General features: G+C 35.9%; 1 protein-coding gene across 11 annotated transcripts in view; it reads left to right on the top strand.

Annotated features, from left to right (window-relative positions):
* The window catches only part of ERC1 (ELKS/RAB6-interacting/CAST family member 1), a 517187-nt gene that overhangs the window by 193369 nt on the left and 299266 nt on the right, over nucleotides 1–24552 (top strand). For 8 of the 11 annotated variants that reach the window (XM_032593893.1, XM_030321379.2, XM_030321382.1 and 5 more), the window contains one exon: nucleotides 17914–17925. The exons of the other annotated variants lie outside the window; for them this stretch is intronic. In XM_032593893.1, coding sequence (XP_032449784.1) covers nucleotides 17914–17925 — 12 coding nt within the window. The remainder of the gene's footprint in view (nucleotides 1–17913; nucleotides 17926–24552) is intronic. 11 annotated transcript variants of the gene reach the window in all.

Below are 24552 nucleotides of genomic sequence, written 5' to 3'. Positions count from 1 at the left end.
AAGTATGTGTTCTCTGTGGTAAGATTCAGATATTGTTGATTATGATTGTCTTTGTCTTTGTTTCTAGCCCATCTTGTATGTGGTTGTTCCAATGCTGACATGCCCTTTAAGTTGTGGCCCCTTAATGTGATGGTAGTTCCACACATAATTCAGGATATAGAATTCATTTCTTAAGGGTGTTCAGCAACCTTCTAAATGCAAAAAAAAAAAAAAAAAGTGGACTGTTATGATCATTGAACTAGAGAAAATTCTTAGTGTTCTTTGCAAATTTCCTAGTATTTATGTAAAAATCTCCAGTGTTAAAAGGTTTAGATTAAATCATAAAGAATTCCTAGGCCTTTTCTTTGTGACCTAGATAAAAATGAATAGTCCCCTACATTGCTCTTGTAGAACAATAGTAGCTCCTGTAGAGGATGATTCAGTGTTGTACCACTGTTGTTCTGTTGACCTACTGCAGTTTTTAAAAGGATTATGTAAGGCCACCCATATATTTGCACATACAAAATATCTTCCCAATTAAGTGTAAGAGATACTACTTCTAAATTAATATTCTAAACTGTGGTGTATATAAATTGGGAGTTCAACCAGAGGCAGAACTAGTAGGGTATATATATATATCTGTATATCTATATAAACAACTCCTTACAATAAATCTTTTAAATCTCCTTGTATAAATGATATATAGAGAGATATATAATCTCATTTATATATATCTATATATCTATATATATTTATATATCGTTTATACAAGGAGATTTAAAAGATTTATTGCAAGGAGTTGTTTTGCATGATTGTGTGGGACTTGGCAAAGGAAGTCTGAAATCTGGATGGCAAGGTGACAGGAAGAGAACATCAGCATCAAGATAGAAATCCCATGGCATGGGCAAAAATTCAGCCAAGTCCACAGGTAGAATTTTTTTTCTCTCTTAGGAAAACCTCAGCCCTGTTTTTAGGAGCCTTCCAAAGGATTCAGTTATGCCTATTCATTATCTGGGATAATCTCCTTTGCTTAAATGGATTAGAAGATTGATTGATTCATTGATTATTATTATTTTTAGAAGATGAATTGTAACTTTCATAGCAACATCTAAATTAGTGTTTGGTTAAGTAACTAAGCACTTTAGGCTAGCCAAGTTGACATCTAAAAAAGTTTTCACCTAGTGATTTTGGATAGCCTTTATAGCTCAATTTAAGGGAGAAAAAAACATAATAATTAAAAAGCCCTAGAGCTTTACCTGTCCTTATGTAAGTAGATCAATTTAGATTAGCCTTAGAAACCCTGATTGTAATTGAGAATTTCTTTTCTAAAGTGATTATATTAGAGTTTATATTTAGATTTATAATGGAGAGGCTTATCTTGGCATAATGTTTAAAATATTGAGAGAAGAGTAATTGTAGAGTGATAGAACTCTGATTTAATATCTTTTCAGATTTCTGGTTTACTATCTTTTCAGACTTCTGCAATAATTGTTCAAAATTTTTTTTTAATTAAAGAAATTGTTTTTATTGAAGTCTAGTTGGCATATGACATTATATTAATTTCAGGTATACAACATAATGATTCAATATTTGTATAGATTGCAAAATAATCACAATAACTGTGGTTAACATCTGCAAAAAGTCAGAGTTTTTTTTTCATGTAATGAGAACTTTTAGGATCTATTCTCCTAGCAGCTTTCAAATACACCCTACAGTATTGTTAACTATACTCATGTACATGACATCCCCAGAAAGTTTATACCTTTTGACAATCTTCACCCATCCTCAACCCATAACTCTGGCAACCACTTAATCTGTTCTCTGTGTCTATGAATTAGTTTTTCTTTGTGTGTGTATATATTTTAATTGAAGTAGAGTTGACATACAATATTATATTAGTTTCAGGTAGACAACATAATGATTTGATGTTTATATATACATTATGAAATGCTCACCACAATAAGTGTAGTTACTGTCTGTCACCAAAGTTATCATAATATTACTGACTGTATTCTCTATGCTGTGATTTTCATCCCCATGACTTAATTCTTTTATGCTGGAAGTTTGTACCTCTTTTTCACTTTTACCTATTTCTCCCATTCCTCCTCCCCCCATCCCTGCCCCTGCTTGTAACAACCACCAGTCTGTTCTCTTATTTATGTGTCTGTTTCTTTTTTTGTTTGTTTTGTTTTTGGTATTTGTTTTGTTTTTTTGTTATGGTATTTGTCTTTTTCTATTTGACTTATTTCACTTAGCATAGTACCATCTAGGTCTATCCAGTTGTCCCAGATGGCAAGATTTCATTCTTTTTTATGAATGAGTGATATTCCATTATAAATATATATACAACATCATATTCATCCATCTATTGATGGACACTTAGGTTGTTCCCATATTGTGGCTACTGTAAATAATGCATCATCAAACATAGGGGTGCATATATCTTTCTGAATTTTTTTTTTTTTTGCTTTCTTTGGGTGAATACCCAGAAATGGATATCTTATGGTATTTCTATTTTTAATTTTTTTGAGCAACCTTCATACTGTTTTCCTTGGTGGCTGCACCAGTTTACTTTCCCACCAGTAGTGCATTAGGGTTCTCTTTTCTCCATGTCTTCACCAACACTTGTTATATCTTGTCTTTCTTGATACTAGCTATTATGACTGATGGGAGGTTATATCTCACTGTGGTTTTGATTTGCATTTCCTGGACGATTCATGGTATTAAGCATCTTTTGTCAGTTGGCCGTCTTTGTGTCTTCTTTGGAAACATGTCTATTCCATCCTCTGCCCATTTTCTAATCATTTTTTTTTAACGTTTATTTATTTTTGAGAGACAGAGCACAAGCGGGGGAGGGGCAGACAGAGAGAGGGAGACACAGAATCCGAAGCATTTTCCAGGCTCTGAGCTGTTAGCACAGAGCCCAACGCGGGGCTCAAACTCACCAACTGCGAGATCATGACCTGAGCCGAAGTCGAAGGCTTAACTGACTGAGCCACCCAGGTGCTCCTTTAATCATTTTGTTGTTGTTGTTGAGTTCTATGAATTTTTTATATGTTTTCGATAGTAACCCCTTATCAGATATATCTTTTGCATGTATCTTCTCCTATTCAGTAGGTTGCCTTTCATTTTGTTGATGGTTTCCTTTGCTGTGTAAAGCTGTTTGATTTGATATAGTCCCAATAGTTTATTTTTGTTTTTGTTTTCCTTACTTGAGGAGAAATATCCAGAAAAAAAAAATACTGCTAAAACTGATGTCAGAATACTTATGGTTTATATTTTCTTTTAGGAGTTTTATGGTTTCAGGTCAGACCATTAGGTTTTTAATCCATTTTGAGTTTTTTTTTTTTTTTAATATGGCGAAAGAAAGTGGTTTTACTCTTTTTTGTGTAGCTCTTTAGTGTTCTCAACATCATTTACTGAAGAGACTGTCTTTTCCCTATTTGTATTCTTGCGTCCTTTGTTGTAGATTGTACAAGTGTGGGTTTATTTCATGGATCTTTATCTTGTTTCATTGACCTGTGTGTCTGTTTTTGTTCCTGTGCCATACTGGTTTGGTTAGCTTTGAAGTAGAGTTTAAAATCTGGGATTGTGATACCTCTCTTTGTGTTTCTTTTTCAAGATTGCTTTTGCTATTGAGGGTCTTTTGTGGCTTCTTACAAAATTTAGGATTATTCTAGTTTTGTGCAAAATATATTGGTATTTTGATAGGGATTGCATTGAATATAGATGGCTTTGGATAGTACGGACATTTTAACAATATTCTTTCAGCCGTGAGCATATTATATCTTTTCATTTGTTTCTGCCATCTTCAATTCAGTAATATTCCTGAACTCACTTTAGGAGTATTTCTGAAACTAGACTTACGTTTTGTGAGAGAGTATATTTTCATAAATTTTAAGCTATTTTGGGGTTTTACTCTGGGTGGCTCAGTTGGCTAAGCATCCAACTCTTCTTGATCTCAGCTCAGGTCATGATCTCATGGTTCATGAGTTCAAGCCCTGTGTCAGGCTCTGAGCTAACAGCTTTGGATTCTGTCTCTCCCTCTCTCTGCCCCTTCCTCGTTTACATACTCTCTCTCGAAATAAACTTAAAAAAATTAGAAAAAGTTTAAGCTATTTTGAAACAAGATTTTCTGTAATTTAACACCCAAAGATTTCAAACTGTTACAGTTATTTACAAACTTATTTCCTCCTTTTTTTCTTTTAAAAATGTTTCTATAGTAGAAGCAACCATTTTGAAAAGATTTAAAGTTTTGAGAAGTTAAACAAGCACTGGAAGTGTTAAGACAGACACAGGTTAGGGACCTTGACCAAGGTTGAGCGGTCTTTATTTACCTAATACTTTATGAATCAAAAATTAACTTCCTCACTGTTTTACTTAGTGCCTCAAATCAGGGGTGATTAAATTGTTATGACAATTTTGGTTCTTTTAAATAAGGCAGTACTTCAAGGATACCAGTTAAAGCAGTTACAAATTATTCTACTATGCTGATGTCTTCAGATATGTGCACACAGCTCTCAGTCCTTTGTTACCTTCGTTTTAGTCCTCTCTTTCTTTGTCTCTTCTCTTCCTTCATCCCCACCTGAATGCCTGGAACAGACCTTGTCCCTTCACTTTTGGAAAGGGCATTATACAAGAGATTTTTGCCCTCAATCAGACAACTACTTTAAAGAGTGATAGATTTTGACCTTAAACAAATTTTTTTAACATGTCTGTCTGTCTTTCTTTCTTTCTTTCTTTCTTTCTTTCTTTCTTTCTTTCTTTCGGTTTTAGAAATTGTTTTTTATTTAGCAAAATACTTCTTAAATTGATAATCTCAAATTAGAGAAGACTATATTTAGCCACTTTCAAAATTATGTATACAAACTTTTATTTCTGTCTGCTTAATTTGGTTTTACTAAATGCTCACTCTAACAAAATTATGTGGAGAATAAAACAAACAATGTCTGAGAGCAATTTAGTGTGAGTCTGTAACTTTGGTGGCATGTTCTTTGGGAATTTCTCTTTTTTTTAAATTTAATTAATTTTTTTAATTTACATCCAAGTTAGCATATAGTGCAACAATGATTTCAGGAGTAGATTCCTTAATGCTCCATACCCATTTAGCCCATCCCCCCTGCCACAACCCTTCCAGTAACCCTCTGTTTATTCTCTGTGTTTAAGAGTCTCTTATGTTTTGTCTCCCTCCCTGTTTTTCTATTATTTTTGCATCCCTTCCCTTATGTTCATCTGTTTTGTATCTGAAAGTCTTCACATGAGTGAAGTTGTATATTTGTCCCTCTCTGACTAATTTCACTTATCATAATGCCCTCTAGTTCCATCCACGTAGTTGCAAATGGCAAGGTTTCATTCTTTTTGAATGCCGAGTAATACTCCATTGTGTGTGTGTGTATATGTGTGTGTGTGTGTGTGTGTGTGTGTGTGTAAATTTATCCATTTATCCATCAATGGACATTTGAGCTCTTTCCATACTTTGGCTATAGTTGATAGTGCTGCTGTAAACATTGGGGTGCATGTGTCCCTTTGAAACAACACACCTGTATCCCGTGGATAAATCCCTAGTAGTGCAATTGCTGGGTTGTAGGGTAGTTCTATTTTTAATTTTTTGAGGAACCTCCATACTGTTTTCCAGAGTGGCTGCACCAGTGTGCATTCCCAACAGCAGTGCAAAGGAGATCCTGTCTCTGTGCATCCTCCCCATCATCTATTATTGCCTGAGTTGTTCATGTTAGCCATTCTGACAGGTGTGAGGTGGTATCTCATTGTGGTTTTGATTTGTATTTCTGTGATGTTGAGCATTTTTTCATGTGTCAGTTGGCCATCTGGACACTTCTTTGGAGAAGTGTCTATGCATGTCTTTTGCCTATTTCTTCACTGGATTATTTGATTTTTGGGTGTTGAGTTTGATAAGTTCTCTATAGATTTTGGATACTAACCTTTTATCTGATATGTCATGTGCAGATATCTTCTCCCATTCTGCTGGTTGCCTTTTAGTTTTGCCAATTGTTTCCTTCATTGTGCAGAACATTTTTATTTTGATGAGGTCCCTGTAGTTCATTTTTGCTTTTGTTTCCTTTGCCTCTGGAGACGTGTTGAGTAAGAAGTTGCTGTGGCCAAGATCAAAGAGATTTTTGCCTGCTTTCTCCATGAGGATTTTGATGGCTTCCTGTCTTGCATTTAGGTCTTTCATCCATTTTGAGTTTGTTTTTGTGAATGGTGTAAGAAAGTGGTCCAGGTTCATTTTTCTGCATGTCGCTGTCCAGTTTTTCCCGGCACCACTTGCTGAAGAGACTGTCTTTATCCCATTGGATATTCCTTCCTTCTTTGTCAAAGATTAGTAGGTCATATGTTTGTGGGTCTGTTTCTGGGTTCTCTATTCTGTTCCATTGATATGAGTGTCTGTTTTTGTGCCAGTACCATACTGTCTTGATGATTACAGCTTTGTAATACAGCTTGAAGTCTGGGATTGTGATGTCTCTTGCTTTGGTTTTCTTTTTCAAGATTGCTTTGGCTCTTCGGGGCCTTTTCTGGTTCCATACAAATTTTAGGATTGTTTATTCTAGCTCTGTGAAGAATGCTGGTGTTTTTTTTTGATAGGTCTTTCATATATGGCTTTTATGATCTTGAGGTATGTTCCTTCTATCCCTACTTTCTTGAGTGTTTTTATCAAGAAAGGATGCTGTAATTTGTCAAATGCTTTCTCTGCATCTGTTGAGAGGATCACGTGGTTCTTGTCCTTTCTTTATTGATGTGATGCATCACATTGATTGTTTTGCGGATATTGAACCAGCCCTGCATCCTAGGTATAAATCCCACTTGGTCTTGGTGAATAATTTTTTTAATGTATTTTTGGAGCTGGTTGACTAATATCTTGTTGAGGATTTTTGCATCCATGTTCATCAGGAAAATTGGTCTATAGTTGTCCTTTTTAGTGGGGTCCTGTCTGGTTTTGGAATCAAGGTAATGCTGGCTTCATAGAAAGAGTTTGGAAGTTTTCCTTCCATTTCTATTTTTTGGAACAGCTTGAAGAGAATAAGTGTTAACTCTTCTTTAAATATTTGGTAGAATTCCCCTGGAAAACCATCTGGCCATGGACTCTTGGTTTTTGGGAGATTTTTGATTACTAATTTGATTTCTTTCCTGGTTACGGGTCTGTTTAAATTTTCTATTTCTTCCTGTTTCAATTTTGGTAGTTTTTGTTTCTAAGAATTTGTCCATTTCTTCCAGATTGCCCATTTTATTGGCATATAATTGCTCATAATATTCTCTTATTACTGTTTGTATTTCTGTTGCTTGTGATCTCTCCTCTTTCATTCTTGATTTTATTTATTTGGGTCCTTTCCTTTTTTTTTTTTCTTTTTTTTTTTTTGGATCAAAGTGGCTAGTGGTTTATCAATTTTTGTTAATTCTTTCAAAGAACCAGCTTCTGATTTCATTGATCTTTTCTTTTTTTTTTTTTTTTTTCAACGTTTATTTATTTTTGGGACAGAGAGAGACAGAGCATGAACGGGGGAGGGGCAGAGAGAGAGGGAGACACAGAATCGGAAACAGGCTCCAGGCTCTGAGCCATCAGCCCAGAGCCCGACGCGGGGCTCGAACTCGCGGACCGCGAGATCGTGACCTGGCTGAAGTCGGACGCTTAACCGACTGCGCCACCCAGGCGCCCCATCATTGATCTTTTCTATTATTTTATTTTTTTTTTTTAGTTTTGATAGCATTGATTTCTGCTATAATCTTTATTATTTCCCAGATTGTGCTGCTTTGGGTTTTATTTGCTATTTTTCTAGCTCTTTAAGGTGTAAGGTTAGGTTGTGTATCCGAGACCTTTCTTCCTTCTTTAGGAAGGCCTGGATTGCTATATACTTCCTTCTTATGACTGCCTTTGCTGTGTCCCAGAGGTTTTGGGCTGTGGTGTTATCATTTTCATTGACTTCCATGTACTTTTTAATTTCCTCTTTAACTTCTTGGTCAGCCCATTCATTCTTTAGTAGGATGTTCTTTAGCCTCCAAGTATTTGTTATCTTTCCAAATTTTTTCTTGTGGTTGATTTCAAATTTCACAGCATTGTGGTCTGAAAATATGCATGGTATTGTCTTGATCTTTTTGTACTTGTTGAATGCTGATTTGTGTCCCAGTATGTGATCTATTCTGGAGAATATTTCATGTTCACTGGAGAAGAATGCTGCTTTAGGATGAAAAGTTCTGAATATATCTGTTAAGTCCATCTGTTCCAGTGTGTTATTCAAAGCCATTGTTTCCCTGTGGATTTTCTGTTTAGATGATCTGTTCATTGCTGTAAGGTGTTGAAGTTCCCTACTATTATGGTATTATCAATGAGTTTCTTTATGTTTGTGATTAACTGGTTTATATATTTGGGTGCCTCCACATTTGCAGCACAAATGTTTACAATTGTTAGGTCTTCTTGATGGATAGATCCCTTAATTATGATATAATGCCCTTCTTCATCTCTTGTTACAGTCTTTATTTTAAAGTCTAGCTTGTCTGATATAAGTATGGCTACTCCACCTTTCTTTTGTTGACCATTAACATGACAGATGATTCTCCATCCTCTTACTTTCAGTCTGAAGGTGTCTTTAGGTCTCAAGTGGGTTGCTTGTAAACAGCATATAGATGGATCTTGTTTTCTTGTCCATTCTGTTATCCTATGTCTTTTGATTGGAGCATTTAGTCCATTGATGTTTAGAGCAAGTACTGAAACATATGAATTTATTGCCATTATGTTTCTTGTAGAGTTGGAGTTTTTGGTGGTGTTCTCTGGTCCTTTCTAGTCTTTGCTGTTGCTTTGATCTTTTTTTTTTTTTTTTTTTTTTTTTTTTTTTTTCTCCCCTCAGAGAGGAGTCCTTAAAATTTCTTGCAGGGCTGGTTTAGTGGTCACAAACTTCTTTAATTTTTGTTGGGAAACTTTTAATCTCTCCTATTTTGAATGACAGCTATGCTGGATAAAGAATTCTTGGCTGCATATTTTTCTGATTCAGCACATTGAATATATCTTGCCACTCCTTTCTGGCCTGCGAAGATTCTGTGGATAGGTCTGCTGCAAACCTTACCTGTCTTCCCTTGTATGTTAAGGACTGTTTTTCCCTTGCTGCTTTCATGATTCTTTCCTTGCCTGAGTATTTTGTGAATTTGACTATGATATGCCTTGTTGATGGTCAGGTTTTTTTTAATCTAATGGGAGTCCTCTGTGCTTCCTGGATTTTGATGTCTGTGTCTTTCTTTCCCCAGGTTAGGAAAGTTTTCTGCTGTGATTTGCTCATATAACCCTTCTATCACTTTTTCTCTCTCTTCATCTTCTGGGACCCCTATGATTCTGATGTTCTTTCTTTTTAAAGAGTCACTGATTTCTGTAATTCTTAAATTGTGCTCTTTTGCCTCAGTCTCCCTCTTTTTTTTTTCTGCTTCATTATTCTCCATAATTTTGTCCTTTATATCACTGATTTGCTGTTCTGCCTCATCCATCCTTGCTGCTGTGGCATCCATTCAAGATTGCAGCTCAGTTATAGCATTTTTTTATTTCATCCTGACTAGCTTTTACTTCTTTTATCTCCACAGAGAGGGATTCTAATCTATTTTCGACCCCATCTAGTATTTTTATTATTGTGATTCTAAATTCTGGTTCAGTCATCTTCCTTGTATCCATCTTCCTTGTATCGTTAAGTCCCTGGCTGTCGTTTCTTCCTGCTCTTTCTTTTGGGGTGAATTCCTTTGTTTCATCATTTTGACGGGAGAAAAGGAATTAATAAGGTAAAAAAAATTAAAATTAAAAAATTAAAAAATTAAAAACAACACACACACACACCACACACACAAATCAAATAAATGATGCTAGATCCTAGGTGTGTTTTGGTCTGGTTGTTGAAAAGGAGCTTGATAGAGAAAAAAGGTAAAAAAAGGAAAAAAAAAAAAAGGAAAAAAAGGAAAACCTTTGAAAATTTGAAAAAATGAATACAATGAAATAGAATAAAATGAAATGATGGAAGTAGAATGGAATTTGAAAAATTTACTAAAAGTATAAAATATAGTAGAAAAAATTAACAAAAAATATTTTTAATAAAAATTGAAAATAAAAATAAACTTTTTCTCTTTCTATATTCAAGAAAAAGAAAAGAAATGAAAAAGAGGGACAAAAAAAGAAAATTGAATAGATGGACGAGCGAACAGACTGAAATACGATTGAATTTACTTTGTTTTCCCCTAGAAGACAAACTGTAAAGCAATTTATAGTCCATAAACTAAGCAGGCGGAGAGACTTGTGATGTTCCTGAAGTGCCAGGTTGGCCCAGTTGGGCCAGGCTTAGTGTAATGGCTCCGTTCTCCACTAGATGGCACTGCTTAGCTTACTGGGGTGGATTGTTGTGGTGCTTGTAGGTGTGTATGTGCATTCATGGGAGGGGTGAAAAATGTCACCCAGCTACCCAGTCTCTAGTATTGGAACTCTGTTTTCCCGGCTCAGCAATCATGCACTTGTCCTTTGTCTTTGGCTTCTGTCCACACCCTGCTTTTACACTGTTGGTGATCAAGCTGTCAGGTTGCCAGGTGGCACCTCCCTCCTGAGTTTTATCTCACATTCAGCTGTGTTTCCTAACCCCTCACTTCTGAGGGACTGTGGCTTTGTCCCCCTCAGACCTTCTGGGGGAGGGTCTCACCAAGCAATGGCTGGGTGCCGGTCGCACCCAGGAATATTCACAGGACTGTGCTGGTGCCGATGCCCAGAGACTGTGGTTGCGTGCCAGCCCGCCCCAGAAAATGTTCACGTGATCGTGTAGCAGCAGCGTTTCAGGGATTATGGAAAATCTCAACACACATCTGGCACCAGGCTTCACCCTTAATGACCTTGTTCCAGCACCAGTGAATGTGGTTGTTGTCTGGGGTCTGCTGGCACCTTTGCCTGTGGGTGGGCCACACCGCCTCTACCAAATGTCCTTCCAGCAGGGGAATTGCCTCTCCCCATATGGCCCAAGGAGCCCCAGACCTCACTCTCTTGGGGATTTGCCCTTCCCACCAGAGCACCGCCAGGTATCGAGCTGCGGAGTTTCAGACTCTGTGCCGCCCCCCAACCCCCATTTATAGAGTCTTAGTGGAATTTAAACCCTCTCCTTTCTCCTTTCTCCCTTTTTAGTTCAGTCCCTGTGGCTGTTTCCACTTTCCACTTTCTCTCCGGCTGCTTTTGGAGGGGGTGCTTTTCCGGTACTCTCCCCCTGTCTGTCCTCTCTCCGCAAGCAAAAACAGCTCCCTGCCCTCCGTGGCTTCTCTCTCCTCTAGTTCACCTCTCTGTGCTGCGTACCTGCTGAGTTCTGTGGTTCAGGTTGTGTAGATTGTTGTGTTAATCCTCAAATCAGTTTTCTAGGTGTGCAGGATGGTTTAGTGTTGATCTGGCTGTATTTCATGGACGCAAGATGCAAAAACAACTTCCATGCTGTTCCTCCATCTTGGCTCCTCCCAGCTTTAACTTGTATTAATTTTTGAGAGAGAGAGAGAGCGCGCGCATGTGTGTGCATGCTAGCAGGGAAGGGGCAGAGAGAGGGAGTGCGTGCATGTGTGTGCATGCTGGCAGGGAAGGGGCAGAGAGAGAGAGAGAGAGAGAGAGAGACAGAGGATTCTGACAGCACAGAGTCTGCTGCAGGGCTTGAAATCATGAACTGTGAGATCATGACCTGAGCCAAAGTCGTATGCTTAATCAACTGAGCCACCCAGGTGCCCCCAAAACAAATTTTTATTGTGACAGAAATGGCCTTATTTCCTTTGAAATGTGGGCATTACTCTTACCTCATTTGTATTCAATGATCAGTTCTTTTTCTTTACTTTAGTAAAAACATTAAAAAGCAAACTGGCATATATTGTGGGTGGAGAATTCCTATAGGAACTCTGCAAGCCTTATAGGTCTTCTTTTGGTATGTGTCAGGTAGATCTTATTTTTCTAAGAAAGATGTCCCCAAAATTTTAATGTAATTTGTTTAATAGTTGCATTTGTTAATTTTTGCTGCCCCTTCTGTCTCATGACTGTTTTGTTTTTGGAAAGGGTTCTTATATAGATTTTAAAAATATGGATAAGGAAGCTGAGGTGCAGACAGATGAAATGACTGGTCCTGTATCACATAAGCATGTTGGTGGTAATAGAGTTGTACCTAAGAATTCCAAAGTCTTTTTCTTTTTTTCTCCTCCTCGTCCCTCCCTCCCTTCCTTTCTCTCTTCTCTTTCTCCTTCCTCCTCCCCCCTTCTCTCTGTGTTCAAGTTTTTATTAATGAGCTTACCTTCTAGAAGGGGAAGACAGAGACAACTAGATGATTCAGAGGCTATTCACTTGATGATCTTGCTGAGGCCAAAGGCTTTTCCCATGTGCTGGGATGCTGTCTTTAGAGGACAGGTACTTTGGAACTGGCATGTGGGTTGCTTTTTCCCAGGTGCCAACAGGTGTCAGTCACATGTCTGACTGTTAGCCCTTCTGTCAGTCTAGACTCATTAAAGAGATACTTCTGGCCCCAGAAAACTAAGACTCCCAACAAAGAACAGCTGTTGTCTTTTCCTTTGTGATGATGCTAGCACAGGCATCTTTCCATGGCTTATGTAGTAGCTGGAAATTTCAGTGATAAGGTTTCAGTTTGAGGTTTGGTTAAACTGTCCTGCGAGGTAATACTCAACATACTCAGTTAAATTAAAAAATTTTTTTTTTTACAGAGAGAGAGACAGAGCATGAGTGTGGGAGAGTCAGAGAGAGAGGGAGACACAGAATGTGAAGCAATCTCCAGGCTTTGAGCTGTCAGCTCGAACTCATGGACCACGAGATTATGACCTGAGCCAAAGTTGGACCCTCAATTGACTGAGCTATGCACATGCTCCCTAACCTACTCAGTTAATATGTACCCTTGGATATAGGATTATCATAGACAAGGGACTTCTTGTTGAACTTTGTACTCTTAAGTGTGGTCTTTTAATTTTTAAGATCCATATTGAGTGATAATGGCTGAGAGGTTGTTTGGTGTGAAGACCAGTAGATAATTTTGGATCCTGGACTTTTAATTTCAGACCCTAGAACTCTGTGTAGGTAGAGACATGAAACAAAGAAAGCCAGGATACTACTACTGCTACTGTTCTAAGAAAGCAAGAGAATCAGAGACAAGTTTTGTTATTCATTCATTCATTCTTTCATTCATTCATGTATACACACACACACACACATTATCAGTCCAGTTATATAAGTAATTATAATGGAGGAAACTTCATTTTTTTACTTTTTTTTTTGAGAGAGAGCGAATGAGAGAGTGTGAGAGCACTTGGGGGAGCGGCAAAGGGAGGAGGAGAGAGAAAATCTTAAGTAGCTTCCATGCCCAGTGTGGAGTCTGACACAGGTGCAATCCCACAAACGTGAGATCATGACCTGAGCTTAAATCAAGATGCTTAGCCGAGTGAGCCACCCAGAGGCTTCTAGTTTTCTTTACTTTTTGATGGTTAATTGTATTTTCTTTGGTAACCATCTTTTTTTAGACCTCATCTAGAACTACTAGTTTTAGGCTTTTGCATCATGACTAAGCTTAAATTTTATGGGCTAGCAAGAAAACCTAAACTACATATATAATGTTATTTCCAAGGGAATTAAATTCTGATTCATTAACAATTGGCTTTATTTAAAAAGTGGAATATGATCTAGTCAAATATTTGGAGTTACTTTAACTGATTTTGTCCCCCTATCCCTGATGTTGTGTTCTCGCTTTGCTCAGAATTTAGGCTCAAGGTAATCAGCCCCTGAATTAGCTGTCTGAGCTGCTAAAGTAGTAACTCAGTCTCATTTTAGTAAGCGAGGTAAATCTGCACTTTGGTAGATTAAGGTCAATGTACTGAGCTGAGCTTGAACAGAAAGAAGGGGGTTGTTTTCCTATCCTTCCAAGAGTGAGATATAATCTGGGGTGTTATTTGCATGTGTGTATGTGTAAGAGAAAGAACTTTTCTGTTAGTATTTGGAGAAATTAGGGAAGGTAGTTGCTAGGCTTAAATCTCATGGCTCAAGGATTTGGCCTTTTGAGTTTTTGATTTGATTTTAAAGATTACTAGTGTCTGAAATTTTATGTTATGAAAATGGAGTTGTTTTTATTTTTTATAAATATTCTAACATATGTTGACAAATGTGAACTAGTTCACAGGATGATTATTTTCAATTTTTGGTTTGGTAGTCTTAGTAGAATTATTTCATTTTTCAGAAAAAATGGACCTCAAAATTAGATGAGTCCATTTTTGTTTACTGCTTTTATTCTTTTCTCTTTGACTAAAATGTTCTCTTTTCATATTCTTTTGTGGGAATCTGACCTCTTTTAACTGTTATCTTTTTGGAAAAGAAAGCCAGCTATACTGACCTCTCTGAGATAGTAGTTTCTCTTTCCTTTATGTGTGCCATTCTTATAGTGTCTATCATGTTTTCCTGTGACTATACATTATTGAGGGTCTAATCAATATATATGTTAATACTTAAAGACAGAGCTCCTTTCTCATTTCACTATCTGATCATCCCACATTTCTTCCCTTTTTAATCTATCACCTGTATATTCAGACCATTCATCAATCAAACAGATGGATGTTTTTGTCCCTTATCACTTGTTAGTTATATTGCAAATATTATTTTATTCATTTTTTTCTGTATGTTTGTAATGTGTTTACAATTGTGCATATACTTTTCCTTCTGTAAGAATATAAGTAAATTCATATCTATAAAATATTTTTATATAATTTAGTATAATCCAGGGGATTATTTTTTGGTCTGTATGTTACATAGAAATATAGATAACCTCCTTCCTCTTTTTTCATAATGAAATACCAACTATAACTTTCATTTTTTACATTTTAACCTCTCTGAATCTGAGATACATGTATAAATAATGGCATGGCATAATTTAATTGGTATAATTTTTTCTTTCTGAGTGATACATAAAGTAATGGCACATCTTCTGTCTTTGTTGAATTGATACTGAAGATGCATGCAAAGAGGAAATAAAATTGTTTCAGAGAACGTGGGAGTGAAAGAAAGTATTTCCAAATTTACTTTCTTTTGTACCCCATTTTAATTTTTTTTTTTCAACGTTTATTTATTTTTGGGACAGAGAGAGACAGAGCATGAATGGGGGAGGGGCAGAGAGAGAGGGAGACACAGAATGGGAAACAGGCTCCAGGCTCTGAGCCATCAGCCCAGAGCCCGACGCGGGGCTCGAACTCACGCACCGCGAGATCGTGACCTGGCTGAAGTCGGACGCTTAACCGACTGCACCACCCAGGCGCCCCTTGTACCCCATTTTAAATGTGTGTACAGCCAAATGAATACATTTACTATCATAATTAGATATTTGACTGTTTTACCTACTTCCTTTTTATTTATGTAGGTCAACCTAAAAATGTTTTGGACCTTGTCTTTGGAAAAATGTACAATATAATCTAACAACGATTACCCACATATTTAGTCTTCATATTTGTAAAATTTTTTTGGTAAAGAAATGCTAAATTGATACTCAGTTTAATGTCTTCAGAGATCTTCTGTATAGAAATTAATATTAAGCTATATATAGCTTTGGCATAAACTAGCATATGATTCATGAGGAAAATGGTTCCTTAGGGAAGAATTTCCTTACTTTTAAATTTTTTTTTTTTTTTGAACGTTTATTTATTTTTTTGGGGACAGAGAGAGACAGAGCATGAACGGGGGAGGGGCAGAGAGAGACGGAGACACAGAATCGGAAACAGGCTCCAGGCTCTGAGCCATCAGCCCAGAGCCTGATGCGGGGCTCGAACTCACGGACCGCGAGATCGTGACCTGGCTGAAGTCGGACGCTTAACCGACTGCGCCACCCAGGCGCCCCAAGAATTTCCTTACTTTTAAATTCATGGTTATGTACCTTTGACCCATGAAGTTCAGTGTCAGAGCATATGGTCTTCCTGTAGTTTGAACAGAAGAGAAATGACTACTGCTGCTTTGGGGGTTGTGTGTTCTTGCTTGAGGGAGAATGGACTGTTTAAAAAAAAAAAAAAGAAAAAGGGAAAGAAAGATACTAAGAATATTGTAACTGAAGATGACTGGTTCTTTATCTGATCCTGCTTGCTTCAGCTTGCTTTCTGAGGAAGCTGCTTGTTTCTTTCTTCTTTCTCCTTGATGAATTTCACTGATTTCATTTAAAAGAAGAATAAATTACACAGCGTTACATAGTTCTATTATGTCATCTTCCCAAAGTTTCTTGTGGGCACAGCACCTCATCATTGGTTACTACAATCTTGATAGGAATTTTTGTTTAGTAGTTACCTTAAGTTTTTACTTAAAAGTACAAATATTAGAATTATATACAATTATTCTAATGCACATTTTTCCTTCAAAATTAATTTTCCTAGAGCTATATAGTTTGATGCCAAAAGGAACTATGTATGACTCATGAACAATAAAATGGGTAAGAAGTTGCTCATTGTTGAAAGGACTAAGCTTAATTTTTTCCCCCATGGATTTACCCAAGTCTTATTTAAAGCCTTGCAACTATAGAAAATTTCACTTAATGTCATTGTTAATGTAAAATTATTCTAATTTATTGTGTCATAACCAACAAAATAGAAAAGGTAATTGGAAACAATCATTTAGAGAATGGTCTATTTTTTTTTTTTTTGCCTTTGAACATTATCTGCATTCTCTACTGTTTTATATATGCCAAAGATCCATGGATTTGTTTTATACATTTCCTTTAGGAATCTGTAAGTCTCACAGAACATGTAAATATGCCCAGGGAGATGTCAGCAGACTACATTTTTATCCTGGATCTGCCACTTACCCACTGTGTGATTGTGAGGAAGTCATTTTTATTCTCTGTTTTTCATTTCTCTTTATCTCACATAATGGGAATAATAAATCTTGTCATGCTTACCTTTCACCATTTTCATAGTGACTTTTAAAATCCCTGGTTTTAAGTATTGAAACATTAGAAAACAAAGTACAAATTGAAATGGTGCTTGCATTCAAGAAATAAACCTTTTGTTTTAGATTCTTAATAAGTAAAATTTAGATCCTGAAGACAATCTGGATGGCACTGGCCATTCGATGTCTGAGTATTTGGAGGATAAGACTAACTTCAGTGAAATTGATTAATTTTTAGAAAGGGAAAACTGCCTGTTATTATAAAAAAGCAATAATGAACCACCAGGGCTACATGCTGTATAGTAATATTAAGCATGGCAACTTCGCATCTCTAACTGCTGAGCAGCATTAGAAACAGATTGATATTTATAAAGCTGTGTATTCTTGTTCATTATTGCTTTTAGATTGCACCATTTGAGGTGGGTTTAGGTAGATTCAGAATGAGAAAATAATTAAGTTCTAATTAGGAAAAAATTGTTACTGTTTTCACATTTGGGAACAATTCACTTCCACTAGTGAAATAAACTAGAATTCTGTATTCTACAGAATGAAATTATTGATTTTTTTTCTGCTTTTGTTATAGATAACCTGGATCCAAGAAATGGAGTGGGGTGGGTAAAGGAGTAGTCAGTTATAAGGTGGATATGTATAAAATTAAGATGATTTAAGTTGTGAGATCACACTTTGCTACTTAAATGAAAAGGGGAGCTGCTGACCTTCTCTTCTTTTTCTTCGTGTTTGTTTTTTTCCCCTGCTCCAAGAAATGGTAAATTTTAGACTAAATTTTTTCTTTGAAACTTACATTAAGGTACAATGGTGTAATCTAATATGAAAACACACTTGTTGAGCGTTATAAATTTGAAATTACTAATTTTTAATGCCTGTGCAGAATGTGTGTTATACCTTTCCCTCCTCTAATCCTGTGCTTTATGTTTTGTCTGTGTCTATGAATAACATCATTTCCTGAATATTGTCCTTATTAATAATTCTTTCTAACTTTCTCTTTCACATTTTCTTCCTGGATTTGCTGTTTTCTTCAGTCTCACTTCAAGGTCAGTATGCTTGTACTAAAACAATGTTAGCATACCATGCTCTTATCTTTATCTTGAACTCTAATAAAGAACTGAAATGACAGCACTTACTACTGCAGGAAAGACATGTCTAGAAATCTAGTTATGAGTGCATAAGATATAGATGAAGAGTAGGTTCAAAGTTCTGTGCTTCAAAAGGTAGTCAGAAATCAAGAATCGGACTGAGCATGTTTTGACTGAGAGCAAAATGAAGATGAAAGGAGCCACAAGGGGAATGAGAAGAAAAATGGTTTTAATGTCATTAAAATTTCATCAGAGACATAAAATGTAGCGTGAATATTGGAGAGAAAGTGCTGTAGTCTGTGGGTTTTTAGAAGAAACTTGAAATTATTTTATATACACAAACTTATACACCCTTTAAATTTGGTTTTGTTTTGTGATTCTGCTGAATGGTAGAATAAATGAGAATATAAACAGCCACCCCTAGTTCTGTTTATATGTGCCAGAGGCACTGTGGTAGACCTTTACATATTTTATTTCCATTGATCTTCCCAACAAGTATGTAGGGAGATTGATTATTTCCACTCTTTAGGTGAATAACACAAGGGGCGACCAAGCTCATTAAGTAATTTGTCCATCTTTATTATGAAGAGAAGTTAACAGCACAGATTATCATTCTGATGAGGAACTAAGATTAGGGAACATGATTTCTGTAGGCTCAACCAGTGAATAAATAATGGAATTTATATTTGAAGCCAGATCTCATTTTGGCCTCAGCGCTTTATGTATTCTGTGCTCTCTACCATAGGAATTAAGAGTGTGAGCCTATAGAGCCCTAGATAACTTGAATTTTTTTAGGTTTCTCATCTGTAGTTTTTTCATCTATAAATTTGGGATAATTATCTAAAGGGTTGTTGTAAACATTGAATGAGTTCATATGAACAGCGCTTAGAAGGTACAGGGTAAACAATCAATATATAGAGCTATTATGATTACTCCTTTTTGCGTTTTTTGTGGAGTCCTGTTTGATCCAGGATATGATAGCATGATGTGATATATTTCAGGTTCTTTAAAACACTATACCGTTCCTTATTGACTCATACCACTGTTAATAGAAAGTGCAAAGTAGAATCCCTATGCAAAGTTATATATGTGTAGAAAATGAGAAAACATGATACTTCTTCTGTAATGATATTTTTGTTAAGACTCCACTTATCTTTTCAGGCGCTAAATTTCTGCTCTAGGTAAAATATGTGTTGAAGCTTTTTAGGAAAAAGATTCTCTTTCCCATTTCTACTCCCTGGTATTTCTTCTCAGTGTTTAAATTGATGACCTAAATGATATTTCTGAAAAAGTCCCCTACTTACCTTTGACTCATTTAAGAATAAAGTAATTTGTATGGGTTGTAAATACATTAAAAAAACAAACCCTTCTTTCATAATTATTTATACTGATATAATTTAAAAAATTTTTAATGCTTATTTGTTTTTGAGACACACACATACACACACACACACACGCACACACACACAGAGTGGAGTGGGGGAGGGGCAGAGAGAGAGGGAGACACAGAATCCAAAGCAGACTCCAGGTTCTGAACTGTCAGCACAGACCCCCACACAGGGCTTGAACCTACCAACTGTGGGATCATGACCTGAGCCAAAGTTGGACGCTTAACCAACTGAACCACCCCTATATTGATCTGACTTTGTCAGTCAGATTTACACTATCCTCTTCCTTCTCTATTAACAGAGGACCACCTCTCCTTTGCCAAGTACATAGACCTTTAGGGTATCCACAGTTTGGAGTTTATATTTTCACTGATATTGACCTTCCTTTTGTTTCTGTGGAACTAATGGCCCAGCTCTTTTCAAAGGCTAAATTTTCCTTTTCTCTTTTACTTCCTTCTTATCAGTTTTTAAACCCCTGCCCCATAGGTTAAGTTCTCCTTCTCTTTATTTCCATTCTGTTCCTCTCCACAGATTCTCCCAAACATAAAACATGTACTAGTTTCCCCTCATCCTTAAAAAGAAATGTAAATAATCCTTGTCAGTATCTTTTCCTTGGCCTTAGTTCAGTACACCATCTTAATTTTACATTTTACCTTTTTATTCTGTTGACTTGCACAGTTTTTGAAAGATTCATTTATGCTTGCTGCCTCCACTTCCACACTTCCATTTATTTTTCAAATGTAATTTGGATTCTTCTCTCACTGCTGTGGTAAAATGGCTTCAGTGATATACTGGTTGCCAAGTTTAGTAACTTTGTTTGTCTTGGGTCTATTGACCTTTCTGGGGTGTTAGATATTATCAATTACCTCTTTTCTTTCTAGGAACCCTTCTTTTGTAGTTTATGTGATACTGTTTTCTGCTAGCTCAGGTACCACCTCATTGACATTTTTCAGTCTGTTTTGCTTTTCTTCTTTTACATGTTTCTTAACTCTTGGGATTTCTCATATTCTTTTTAAAAATTTCATTTTCATTTACATTATTGGTTACCTGCCTTATTACTTACTACCAAAGACTCAGTTTTATTTATTTTGTTTTGTTCAGGTTTTTATGGAACTTTTATTTCAAACCATATTTATTACAGAACAAATCTTACATTGTTTGCAATAAAAATAGCAAGCACAAATACTGCATTTAAAAAGTGATTTTCGGGGCGCCTGGGTGGCTCATCGGTTAAGCCTCCGACTTCGGCTCAGGTCACGATCTCGCGATCCGTGAGTTCGAGCCCTGTGTCGGGCCCTGGGCTGATGGCTCGGAGCCTGGAGCCTGCTTCCGATTCTGTGTCTCCCTCTCTCTCTGCCCCTCCCCCGTTCATGCTCTGTCTCTGTCTCAAAAATAAACGTTAAAAAAAAAAAATTTAAAAAGTGACTTTCCCATTTTCTACTGTAAACATTTTCTCCACACATTATAGTAAAGCAGTATGGGTACCACTTAAGTAATTTTGAGGGTGGTACAGTCTGAACACAATTCAGCTTTAGTAATGAAATACCATGAAGGATTTTGCCTTGTGTTTGGAGAACTTACATCTCTAACTTAAGCATCAGGTGGACATATTTTTACAGGAAAGTTTTATCGCTTTTGTCTTTTGTGTGACAGGTTTTGATCTAAATATCTCTAAACAAAGCCCTACAAAAAGCCCCAGAAGCATTTGTGTGTGAAAGTCATTATTGTATACATAATTCTGTGAGTTACAGGTTATGTTAATTATAATGTTGTTAGCTGGTTCATTTTAGTAGTTGTTACTCTAGCAGTAAATGCCATTAAGCTGTACTTATTTCTCAATAATTTTATTTTCCAAGATATACAAAATAGGTTTTGTTTTTCCAGTGGCAAAGATCATTTTGGTTGTAGTATGTAAAAAAGGTTTTCTTTGTTCCAGGTTGGAATTTAGTGCAGTACTTTTTTCTATACAGAAGCATTTCACCATTTTAATTATGGTTTTGCCAAGACCAGTTGAACAGATCATTAAGAGAATATTGATGGCTTGAAATTGGATTGGATATTTGGATAACTTCATTATGGGACCATGGGCAGGATACTTAACCCTTAAGTGTTTGTTTTAACCACCTGTTTTGTGTTAATAGTGACACTTTAGTGTTTGCTTTTTAGTGTCCTCCTCTAAGCTTTCTTGGTTTGTATAGATTTATTTGTTTTCTCTTTCTTGTCCTTTACTGCCTTTCCTCTGTCCCTGCTTCCATTTAGTACAGAGAGATTTCATTTAGTGTGATAATGAGTGAAGATTCACATTCTCTGTTCTTAAACGTATATACATGTCTTTAGTTATTATTCAATGACATTATCCCCAGAGAAAGAATACAAAGAAATGATTCCATGAATAGATGAAAATATATGATTTCATTCATAATTCATTGTTACTTTTGATTTAGCGCCTTTGGCTAAAGGCAAGACATTCAGTAGGTGAGGCTTATAAATATCCTCTCATTTACTTCCTAGTTTACACAAATTGAGCTCAATATTATTATTACCCCTATTTTATTTGACAGTGCCTGTTGCAGATTTATCTTTAAAACAGATGTTTGGAATCTGTGGGATATTTTGTATCAACAGCATTTAGACCAGAGTACCTCTATTGTTATGTAATAAAAGCTAAATACTTTATGCCTTGCTCAGATGCATTCCTGTTTTTATATAGTCTCTTTCATCTAATTTGATGAAAGGGTTCTACATTGATTTCCAAAGTCTAAGTCAACTAGCCAGTTTTCTGATTGCACATCTTAGAATTTTTTTCATTGTTGTCTGACAGTAGGCACTAAAACCTCATGTCATTCACAAAAAGAGAACTATAGTTTGAAGCCTTCATTTTTTTTTTTTTTTTTTAGCTAAAGTCTTCAGAACTTTATAGGCCTAAGAGCATTTCTGACCTTGTGGGATCTATTTACAAGGAGTTTGATTTATAGACACGAGTATAATCTAGGAGAATGATCTGTTGTTAATTGCCTTTTTTACTTGTCATTTGGTTGGCGTTCTTTTTTTTAAAATTAAAAAAAAATTCTTTTAATTTATTTTTGAGAGAGAGAAAGAGTGTGAGCAGAGAAGGGGCAGAGAGAGAGGGAGACACAGAATCTAAAGCAGGCTCCAGGCTCAGAGCTATTTGATGTGGGGCTCAAAATTGTGATCTGTGAGATCATGGCCTGAACCGAAGTCAGAGGCTTAACTGACTGAGCCACCCAGGCGCCCCTTGTTGGCTTTCTTAAACAGCCTTATTGTTGAAGAGTGTATTTCCTTATTTTCTTTCCTTTCAAGCAATAATATTGCCTAGTGTTTTTGTAATTGGTCACGCAAGCACAGTGTAGCCACAGCCTGCATAACTACCTTTTCCTGAAATATAGTGTTATTATTTTGAATGATTCATTGGTAGGAAAAAAAAAATGTGTGAACACATACTTGTACTGATCTACCTAACTGTTCTACTGAAAAGTATTGAGTTTTGTGCTATCATGCATTGAGAAGTGGCAAATGTAGCTTTTCATGGTGGCAATTATAGACTATTATCTGGCATTCTGTAGCTAAACATGATAAATTCAGTAGAGAAAGGAAGAAAGATTAAATTTACAGTTAGTTAAAATTTGAATTTGTATATGATTGCCAGATTTAGCAAATATACATATGGGATATCAGTTAAATTAGTATTTCAGATAAGCAATTGATACTTTTTTAGTATTAATATCATACAAATACTGGGACATACTTATACTAAAACACTTCTCCCTCCCCTCAAAATAAATAAAGAAATAATAAAGCCTTATAAAAGTCTTTTGAATAAGGTGTGACAAAAGAGATAATGTGATGATATACATTAAGGTGGTTGGTATATGGTGAGAAACTTACAAAGGTGGTTATTATAGTATTTTATCTAACATAATGCTAGACTTACATTCAAACATAGAGTATTCAATCTCACACACACCCTTCCCACCACCTGCAGAGTAAAAAGCATATTCTGTGATTCTGTGCAAGTTGATGATGGGGAATTAGGTATTTAAATTTATGTGATAAAATACAATAGAGAAGGAATGCTTTATCTATCTTGTTTTGTATTAAAGGACAGTTTTTCTAAAAAAAAATAATAAGGTAGATATGTGTTTGTATGCATGCATATGCGTGTGAGAAGTAATGTTTCTCGCTGCTTGCTGTGCCAAATCCTATGCTGTGTATTTTCCATACGTTATCTTATTTATTCCACATAATGACTCTATGAGAGATGGGCATTATTCCCATATCACAAGTTAAAAGTTTAAAAAACAACAAAAACCAAACATGAAGCTTAAAGAGGTTAATGATCACATAGGTGATGAATAGTAAATCAGATATTTAATTCAGAGCTCTCCAACTCTTAAAAGCTTTGTTTTTAACCTCTTCATTACAGTATTCCTATCAGGGGCTCTCACATCCCTGGGGACTTTGAACATGTTTTGAGATTTACGAGTTTATCATGCTGATGGGTTATTATTTTGTATTTTCATTTCAGTGACAATGTAAAACACAATTTATGTACATATTTTGGATCATCTAGGTGAAATCCTATAACTAAATGGCATATTTATCCATAAGCATTTGCTTTGTGGTTATGATATTGTTATCAAGTATTAACTGCTGTAATTGCAATGGGCCAATGAAAAAAGGAGGTGGTAGGCTTAATAATGGTCTTTTAATTTCAAGCAAAGTTCAGATGATATTATGATGTGCTGTGGGAAGCAAACTTGTTTTTACCAATTTGACAAAGAAAAGTTTTGGGACAGTTTAATTTTCTTATGTTTCAAAAGCACTTGGACCATAGTAGTAAATACCTTAAGTGCACTGTGATCAGTGATTTACCTGTATATTAAATCAATATTGGCAATTTGAATTTCACTGTATATTTTAGTCTTTCTTTAATTTGTAGCTCTAGAATATTTGTATATTTCAAATATTATAATTTGTGAACAGAGAACCTAGCAAATCTTTTCCTTTACACTTTCTAGATTCAGAGAATCTAGAAAATCTTTTCCTTTACACTCCTTACACTTTCCTTTACACTTTACATCCTTTACACAATGTACCATTCTATAGTTCAGGTACAGACCCTTTAGTCATGCGGATGAAGCACTTCTGCTCAGGGGGTGCTGGAATGCTTTGCCAG

The sequence above is a fragment of the Lynx canadensis genome, chromosome B4, assembly GCF_007474595.2.
Source record: "Lynx canadensis isolate LIC74 chromosome B4, mLynCan4.pri.v2, whole genome shotgun sequence".
In the NCBI taxonomy this organism is placed as follows: domain Eukaryota; kingdom Metazoa; phylum Chordata; class Mammalia; order Carnivora; family Felidae; genus Lynx; species Lynx canadensis.
This window is presented reverse-complemented; position numbering and strand designations above follow the sequence as displayed.